The 10,192-nt window shown below is 46.9% G+C and overlaps 1 protein-coding gene across 1 annotated transcript in view; it reads right to left on the reverse strand.

Moving 5' to 3' along the window:
- LOC147120541 (lactase/phlorizin hydrolase-like) overlaps positions 1-10,192 on the reverse strand; it is a 164,240-nt gene that overhangs the window by 21,029 nt on the left and 133,019 nt on the right. Inside the window, exon 12 of the mRNA XM_085984232.1 lies at positions 10,004-10,192. This exon is cut by the window's right edge and continues 14 nt beyond it. Coding sequence (XP_085840358.1) covers positions 10,004-10,192 — 189 coding nt within the window. The remainder of the gene's footprint in view (positions 1-10,003) is intronic.

Below are 10,192 nucleotides of genomic sequence, written 5' to 3' on the forward strand. Positions count from 1 at the left end.
GGATTGCATGCTGCTTCCGTTGTTTAGCATGTAGTCCTGTGTTGCAACTTCCCTAGGTTGGCACTTCATTTTTAGGTATGCCTGGTGCTGCTCCTGGAATGCTCTTCTGCACTCATCCTTGAACCAGGGTTGGTCCCCTGGCTTTATGGTACAGTAGAATGAGGGATATGCTGGGCCATGAGTTTACAGATTGTGGTGGAATACAATTCTGCTGCTGCTGATGGCCCACAGCGCCTCATGGATGCCCAGTTTTGAGCAGCTAGATCTGTTATCTGTTCTGAATCTATGCCATTTAGCATGGTGGTGGTGCCACACAACACGATGGAGGGTGTCCTCAGTGTGAAGACAGGACTTTGTCTCCACAAGGACTTTGCGGTGGTCACTGCTACCAATGCTGTCATGGACAGATGCATCTGTGACAGACAGATTGGTGAGAACAAAGTCAAGTAGGTTTTTCCCTCATGTTGGTTCTCTCACCACCTGTTGCAGGCCCAGTCTGGCAGCTATGTCCTTCAGGACTCGGCGAGCCCAGTCAGTAGTGGTGATACCGAGCCACTCTTGGTGATGGACATTGAAGTCCCCCACCCAGAGTACATTCTGTGCCCTTGCTACCCTCAGTGCTTCTTCCAGGTGGTGTTCAACATGGAGGAGTGGCGGTAAAGTAGTAATCAGCAGGAGGTTTCCTTGCCTATGCTTGACCTGAAGCCATGAGACCTGGAGACAATGTTGAAGACTCCCAGGGCCACTCCCTCCCAACTGTATACCACCGTGCTGCCACCTCTGGTGGGTCTGTCCTGCCGGTGGGACAGGACATACCCAGGCTTTGGCTGAAAGTTATGATTCTGTGAGTATGACTATGTCAGGTTGTTGCTTGTCTAGTCTGTGGGACAACTCTCCCAATTTTGGTACAAGTCCCCAGATGTTAGTGAGGAGGACTTTGCAGGGTCGATTGGGCTAGGTGTGGCATTGTCGTGTCCGAAGCCGGTGCCTAGTGGTCCGTACGATTTTATTCTTATTATTGTAGTGGTTTGTTGCAACTGCGTGGCTTGCTAGGCCATTTCAGAGGGCAGTTAATAATCAACCACATTGCTGTGGGTCTGGAGTCACATATAGGCCAGACCAGGTAAGGACAGCAGATTTCCTTCCCTAAAGGATATTAGTGAAGGATGGTTTTTACGATAGAAACAATAGTTTCCATCAGTAATAGAACCATTACTGATACCAGCTTTATTTAATCAACTGAATTAAAATTCCCCAGCTGTCGTGGTGGGATTTGAACTCACGTCTCACGGATCATTAGTCCAGGCCTCTGGATTACTAGCAGTAGTAACATAACCACTACGCTACCATTCCCTCTATGCTATGATTGAAAAAGGGGAAACAGTTTCAGGAAATGAGGGCTACTGCCGCCACAAACCTATCATTCAGCAATGAGGAGTGGAAGCCAGCTTCACAGCAGGCATGTCTCTTTGTCAAAGCCAATCACCCAAGGACTTGGATTAAGCTGTTGGCGATGTAGTGTATGTACCTTTAAGAGGAGAACTACTTTTACAGCTCCTGTATATTGTAGTACCGGCAGTGACCACACCTGTATATAAACCCTGAGTAGGGATCTGTACTGTTAGTTTTTAGAATACCCTCATCCAGTAAACACCTGCTGATTGTTTATCTGCAGTCTCCGTCTATTTATTGAAGAACACCATACCTTAAGATTCACGGATTTAACAGTGGCGATGAGGCAGATTCGAACCTACCTGCAACTCTGCATTTTCTCCCAGGGATTCGCTCCTGGAGGACAGTGGAAGAAAGTCGAGGCCAGAAGCACGGGCATCGACCACGAGCAACCGCCCAGTCATCCAGCAGAGAGTGAGCATTGCAGGGGAGGCTGTTGAGAGCTGGGCTTGGTTCTCCAGTCACGACGATGCAGCGCAACAGGCTGGCAACAGGTACGGCGCAGACCCTTCCTGGACAGCGGCGGCTGGAGCCGACCGACGGCACAGAAAAGGCCGAGCAGCGTCGACAGGGTAAGAGAGAGGGTAAAGCGCACAGGGCTCAGCCAGGGGTTGAAGACCGAGCGGCGTCGACGGAAAACAAAAAGAGAGAGAGGGTAAAGCACAGCCGGGGTTCAGGACCTAGCAGCGGCAATGAGAGAGGCGCGCAGGAAAACGTGCAGAGCGCAGCCAGTGCTCAAGGGCTGAGCAGCGTCCGCGGGGGAAGAAAGGAAGCGCGGGAGACGCCATTTGAGCCGCAGCGGAGAAGAAAGGGAAGCGCGGGAGACGCCATTTTGAGCCAGCGGAGAAGAAGGGAGAGCGCAGGAGGCGCCATTTTAGCCAGTCTAACCACACCCAGGGGTGCCGAAGAGTGGCAGTGTCACAGCGTTCGACAATGAAGTCGAAGATTGGGCAATATATGTAGAACGCATTGAGGTGTACTGCAAGGCGAATGAAGTGCCAGATGCCAGGAAAGCACTGGTATTGTTGAATTCCATGGGTGCAAAAATGTATGGCTTACTGCGAAACCTAGTAACCCCAGAGAAGCCAGTGGATAAGGATTTTGAAAGCATAGTGGCAATTCTACAGGACCACTTAAACCCCACACCGCTGCTGATAGCAGAAAGATTTAAGTTTCACAAAAGGAACCAGCATAAAGATGAAAGTAATGCTGAGTATTTAACGGAACTGCGCAAGCTATCGAAACACTGCCAGTTTGGAATGGGACTAGCAGATACGTTAAGGGACAAGTTTGTGTGTGGGCTTCAAAGTGAAGGAACCCAGAAACGGATTCTATCAGAAAAGGATCTTACGCTGGACAAGGCTTTCAGCATGGCAGTATCACACGAAGCAGCCGCACGGGGCGCTGCAGAGATACAACGGAGACCGCAAGAATATGACACCAATGAAATGTCATATGGAGCAGTGAAGTGTTATCGCTGCGGCAGAACAACACACGACCAGAAGGATTGTTGGTTCAAGGACCAAGTGTGCAGACAGTGTGGAAAAGCAGGACAGCAAGAAATCTCCACAGGAGAAGTACAAAAAGGTACATAAGGTGACGGAGAGTAGTTCAGACGAACAGAAAAGTGATACAGACTCCGGAAGCAAGGAGCTGGGTTGTCTGAAACTACATAATGTAATCAAAATGGAGGATCACCAAACTATCTGGGTCACCCTCAAGATAGACGGAGTCCAAGTGAAAATGGAATTGGATACAGGGTCAGCCCTAACAGTCATAAACCAAAGGGAATACAAGCGGCTATTCTCACATATACCCTTGAGAGATACAGAGATTGTCTTGAAGACGTACATGGGGCAAAAAGTCTACCCCAAAGGGAAAATAAGGGTGAACGTGATATACAACGGCAAGGAAACACCAAAAATAGACCTATATGTATTGCCAGATGGAGGACCACCACTACTAGGACGTAAATGGATCTGGAAGATACAGTTAGATTGGCATTCCATACAGGCACTGACGGTAGAGGCCAAAAAGGATGACGATGTCACACCTGGTCGACTGTCAAAAATGCTAACTGACGCACAAGAAGTGTTCCAGGATGGACTCGGAACACTAAAAGGCATAACAGCGACGATCAAACTAGAGGAAAATGCAAGCCCAAAGTTTTTTAAGGCCAGACCGGTGCCTTATGCGATCCGCCCAGCCGTCGAAGCAGAGCTGGAAGGTTTGGAACGTTCAGGAGTACTGTCCAAAGTGGACTGGAGCGAGTGGGCTACACCCATCGTTCCTGTAATGAAGAGGTCGTTGAGTAATATGCCTGGGGAACCAAAGAAGGTTCGCATCTGTGGGGACTTTAAGGTGACAGTGAACCCAGTCCTTCACACGGTACAATATCCGCTTCCGCGGATTGAAGATATTTTCGCCTCGCTATCTGGAGGAAAATGCTTCACTAAGATTGATCTGGCCCAGGCGTACCTGCAAATGGAGGTAGAAGAAGCCTCGAAACAATACCTCACGATCAACACTCACAAAGGTCTCTACCAATACAACCGGCTGGTGTTCGGGGTAGCATCAGCTCCGGCTATTTGGCAAAGGGCAATGGATCAAGTCCTGCAAGGGATTCCAGGAACCCAGTGTTATTTGGACGACATCCTGGTCACGGGCGAAAATGACAGTGATCACCTCGCCAACCTGGAGCAGGTGCTCACTAGATTGAAGGAATATGGGCTACGAGCTAATTGCCACAAATGCGAGTTTTTCCAGAAGCAGATCTCGTATTGTGGCCACGTTATTGATGAAGAGGGGTTACATAAGTCCCCTGAAAAGATTGAGGCAGTAGTCAAGGCTCCAGCACCGGAAAATGTGTCACAACTGAGGTCATTCCTCGGGCTGGTGAACTACTACCATAAGTTCTTACCAAATTTGTCTACAGTATTACACCCACTGAATACCCTACTGCAAATGGGGGTACCATGGAAGTGGAATGACGAATGTAAACGAGCTTTCCAGAAGTGCAAAGAATTGATCACATCAAAAGAGGTGTTGGCTCATTTCAACCCAGCACTACCAATTCGGTTGGCGTGTGATGCATCACCCTATGGTATTGGAGCGGTGCTGTCGCACAAATTCCCAGACGGGTTGGAGAGGCCAGTAGCCTTTGCGTCTCGGTCACTAACCTCAGCCGAGCGCAACTACGCCCAGATTGACAGGGAGGCCCTCAGCCTAGTATGGGGAGTGAAAAAGTTCAACCACTATCTGCACGGGCAGAAGTTCACCTTGCTGACTGACCACCAACCACTTGTCTCCATCTTTAATCCAAAGAAGGGCGTTCCGGTGATGACTGCGCAACGACTACAAAGATGGTCCCTTTTTCTAGGGGTGAACCAATATGAAATAGAGTATAAGGGCACAAAACAGCATGTAAACGCTGATGGGCTATCACGCCTGCCACTGCCTACTGCGGAGGAAGTACCAGCAGTGGACCCTGTCGAAATATTTTATTCAACTATAATTGAACGCTTGCCAGTAACTAACGCGGATATAGAGAAGGAGACCCGAAATGATCCGACACTGTCTCGGGTATATAAATTGACGGTGAAGGGATGGCCAACACATGGCGACTCACTGTTGCCAGCATTCTCATCCAGAAGAGAACAGCTGTCAGTATGCCAGGGGACATTGATATGTGGATCCCGAGTGGTAATTCCACCCAAGTTAAGGGAGAGAGTGCTCAATGAGCTTCACGAAGGCCATCTGGGAGGGGTGAAAATGAAAAGCCTTGCTAGGGCTTATGTGTGGTGGCCGGGGATCGATCAACAAATTGAGGACCTAACAAAGAGCTGCTCAGGATGCCAGAAGGTCCAAAATGCACCACCACATGCCCCTCTACACCCATGGGAGTGGCCCTCCTCTCCATGGCAACGGGTGCATATTGATTTTGCTGGTCCATTCATGGACTCAATGTTCTTAATAGCAGTGGATGCGCACTCGAAATGGCCTGAGGTGATCAAAATGTCCTCCACCACTACGGAGAAAACGATTGCAGTCCTACGGACCATATTTGCCAGGAACGGCTTGCCAGAACAGATTTGCTCTGATAACGGACCACAGTTTGTGTCCGAAGAGTTTCGGAAAATTATGAGAAGGAATGGGGTAAGACATTACACATCCGCCCCGTATCATCCAGCCACAAATGGATTGGCTGAGAGGTTCGTACAAACCTTTAAAAAGGCAGTAAGGGCCATGTGCGATGACGACATTCCACTGCAGCATAAGGTGGACAATTTCCTGTTAGCCTACAGAAATGCGACACATGCAGTTACCAATCAGACCCCGGCCATGATGTTCTTTAACCGAAGGTTGAGATCTCGTCTGGATTTGCTCAGACCAATTGTACGAAGAAATGTTGAGAATAAGCAATTCCAGCACATCAATGAGAAGCCGACAAGGAGCTTCAATGTAGGACAACCAGTCTTGGCCCGCGACAACGAACAGAGAAATGGCAACCAGGAATGATATGCACACGGCAGGGGCCACTAATGTACACAGTGGATGTTGGGGAGAACATTGTGAGATGCCATGTCGACCAGATCCTAGCGTCACAGGAATGAGTCAACCCCACGTCTCGCGTACCTCGTGATGAACCCGACATACCGGTAGCATCTACCCCAGAAACAGTAGCATCGGAAGCTGATGAACTAACCGATGACAGGGGGCCAGAATCGCCTCCGCACCAAGAGCAAGACACTCAGGAAAGGCGCTATCCAGAAAGGATCAGGAAGCCGCCCCAAAGACTGAATCTATAAATGGACTATTTCAGTTAAAGTGCATGTTAAAAGTGTTAACTGTTAATTGAATGTTATGGTACTGTTAATCTAAAAGGGGAGGAATTGTAGTGTATGTACCTTTAAGAGGAGAACTACTTTTACAGCTCCTGTATACTGTAGTACCGGCAGTGACCACACCTGTATATAAACCCTGAGTAGGGATCTGTACTGTTAGTTTTTAGAATACCCTCATCCAGTAAACACCTGTTGATTGTTTATCTGCAGTCTCCGTCTATTTATTGAAGAACACCATACCTTAAGATTCACGGATTTAACAGGCGATGAGTAAGCTTCAAGGCAAATGTTCATTTTGTGGTTGATAAGGAAACTCTGGGACAGCCGCTGAAAAGCATTACCTAGAGGCTGGTTATAATGTCATGCACTCATTAATCCAGGGTTCAGTGCCTACCATGACTGGGTTTCAGAGAGACAGGCATTTGCTGCTGAAGCTCAGCGTTCATCATCCGACGGAATTTATAACTGCTGGGGTATGATGGTATGTGTCCATACTGTAGTTAATAGGATGGTAGCAACGCATTCACACATCTTATGATGGATAATGCTGCCCATCATGTGGCATGAGGACTTCCTGGTATCTAGGCAGCGAGCGCTTAAACCTGCATTTGTCCATTGTCTAATGACCAAATCTTAGAAACATAGAAGAATAGGAGCAGGAGTAGGCCATTCGGCCCTTTGAGCCTGCTCCGCCATTCAATGTGATCACAGCTGATCCTTTATCTCCATCCCACATTCCTGCTCTCTCCCCATACCCCTTGATGCCTTTTGTGTCTAGAAATCTATCTGTCTCCTTCTTAAATATATTCAATGACTTGGCCTCCACAGCCTTCTGTGGTAGAGAATTCCACAGGTTCACCACCCTCTGAGTGAAGAAATTTCTCCTCATCTCAGTCCTAAATGTCCAACCCCATATCCTGAGACTGTGACCCCTCATTCTAGACCCCCCCAGCCAGGGGAAACATCCTCCCTGCATCCAGTCTGTCTAGCCCTGTCAGAATTTTATATGTTTCAATGAGATCCCCTCTCATTCTTCTAAACTCTAGTGAATACAGGCCTAGTCGACCCAATCTCTCCTCATACGATAGTTCTGCCATCCCAGGAATCAGTCTGGTGAACCTTCGCTGCACTCCCTCTATGGCTAGTATATCCTTTTTTAGGTAAGGAGACTAAAACTACACATAGTACTCCAGGTGTGGTCTCACCAAGGCCCTGTACAACTGTAGTAAGACATCCTTGCTCCTGTACTCAAATCCACTTGCAATGAAGGCCAACATACCATTTGCCTTCCTAACTGCTTGCTGCACCTGCATGTCTGCTTTCAGTGACTGGTGTACAAGGACACCCAGGTCCCTTTGTACATCAGCATTTCCCAATCTATCATCATTTAAATAATATCTACCTTTCTGTTTTTCCTACCGAAGTAGATAACTTCACATTTATCCATGTTATACTGCATCTGCCATGTATTTGCCCACTCACTCAACTTGTCTAAATCGCCTTGAAGACTCTTTGCATCCTCCTCACAACTCACAATCCCACCTAGTTTTGTGTTGTCAGCAAACTTGGAAATATTACATTTGGTTCCCTCATCCAAATCATTGATATATATTGTGAATAGCTGGGGCCCAAGCACTGATCCCTGCGGTACCCCACGAGTCACCGCCTGCCAACCCGAAAAAGACCCATTTATTCCTACTCTCTGTTTCCTGTCTGTTAACCAATTTTCAATCCATGCCAGCATATTACCTCCAATCCCATGTGCTTTAATTTTGCATACTAACCTCTTATGTGGGACTTTATCAAAGGCCTTCGGAAAATCCAAATACACCACATCCACTGGTTCTCCCTTATCTATTCTACCAGTTACATCCTCAAAAAACTCCAGTAGGTTTGTCAATCACGATTTCCCTTTCATAAATCCATGTTGACTTTGTCTAATCCTGTTGATATTTTCTAAGTGTCCTGTTATCACATCCTTTATAATAGACTCTAGCGTTTTCCCTACTCCTGATGTTAGGCTAACCGGTCTGTAGTTCCTGGTTTTCTCTCCCTCCTTTTTTAAATAGTGGGGTTACATTTGCCACCCTCCAATCTGCCAGAACTGTTCCATAATCTATAGAATTTTGGAAGATGACAACCAATGCATCCACTATTTCCATGGCTACCTCTTTTAGTACTCTGGGATGCAGATTATCAGGCCCTGGGGATTTATCAGCTTTCAGTCCCATTAATTTCTCCAGCACTATTTTTTTACTAATACTAATTTCCTTTAATTCCTCCTTCTCACTAGACCCTTGGTTCCCTCGCATTTCTGGGAAGTCATTTGTGTCCTCTTCCGTGAAGACTGAACCAAAGTATTTGTTTAATTGCCCTCCATTTCCTTGTTCCCCATTATAAATTCTCCCGTTTCTGACTCTCTTGACTCTCCTCCTGATCGAGCTGCCAAACTGGCTCATTAATGATAGCTGACAGGATAGACGTGGAGTTGGGATCTTTCACATTCAGCTCCAGGTAACACTGCGAGTCAATGCCCTAATAAGTAAGTTGGTCTTGGCTGGAACCTTACTAATTCTCTTGTGTTGGCAAGCAGTATGGTTTTTAATCTGTCAAACTCCAGTAGTACCCTAGTCACTTGGTTAATTGTAGTGTGCATTTATGGGGAGAGATGCCAGTGATTTCAGTGGGGCTTCTCCTGATCTCCAGCTGTAACTTTGTCCTAATTGGCTAAGGTCCTAAGCTCAGGAATAGTTGTCCTCTTGAATGTTATGACTGGGGATCTTGGGCTCTAACCTACAGCTGTCTGTCTGAATTCATCGTTTTGAGGAATCAGATTAAGACAGCCTTTAGCCATGGTAAGAGACTGCCCAGCAGCAGGGGAATGGCGGGAGCTGGCACAGATAGTGGAGATGCCTGTCAGGTTGATATCACTTTTGTTCCTCCTAGCCACTCAGCACCTCACCCACACGATGGTTCCTCATGTGTGACCCCAGACAGTGAGTTGCAGCAGACTATTTTATTACAGGCAGGTTTTCTCTTGCTCATTCACACGGTTGTGCTTTTGAAAAACATCTTTCCCATCGTCAAAAGGACCATACTGAGCCTCAATTTAGAAGAGGCACATCATCTGATAACTTGAAGTTGCTGTACTTACCTGATATACATGAACTAAACCCCTCTGAAAAAGTTCGAGCTTGTCCATTCCAGTGTAAGTAAATTTTTCACGGTGTGATACGTCTTAATTACTGCCAAACAACCTCTCTGGCACTGAAAATTGTGGAGTCTCATTCCTTTAGATTTTAATTATTGGAGATTTCTAGACCTGATTTGACATTGAATTCAATATTCTAACTGAAACTTCCTGGTTCAGTCTCTGCGCTGCTCATTAACGATTCTTCTAGAGATACACAGTTGATTGCCCTGTTCACATAGGTTCCAGATGCTCTGTGGAGGGCTGCCTTTTTTGGATAGTTGGCTGACAGGAACTTCCAGTGCAAAAGCCCATAAAAAGTCTATGGGCAAGTGCAAGTGTAATGGCTGGCGGCTGACCACAAAATCCGGCCCATTGTTCACACACGCACCCTCCAATCTGAGTCACTCAACAGCGATCAGGAGCAGGAACGTGGATTGCTTATTTCCCCCTTTCTTAATGCAGTCCAGCTTATTTAACGAAATAACGCGTAAACTAATATTGGAATGTTTCTTACCATCAAATGCCTATTTGCAGCGTCAACATCTTCTTGCTTGTATGGGTTCCTTGGCTCAACCCAGTCAGAATTTATAGTAATGGAGATCAGGCCTCTCTGTTGTGGTCTGTAAGTTTCATTGTACAAGTGCCAAACTTCAGCATGAGCTTTGATTAGATTGTGACCAACAATATAAGGAGCCGTGCCTAA

This window comes from Somniosus microcephalus, chromosome 4 (genome assembly GCF_052327205.1).
Source record: "Somniosus microcephalus isolate GS21.2 chromosome 4, FLI_Smic_1.0, whole genome shotgun sequence".
In the NCBI taxonomy this organism is placed as follows: Eukaryota; Metazoa; Chordata; class Chondrichthyes; order Squaliformes; family Somniosidae; genus Somniosus; species Somniosus microcephalus.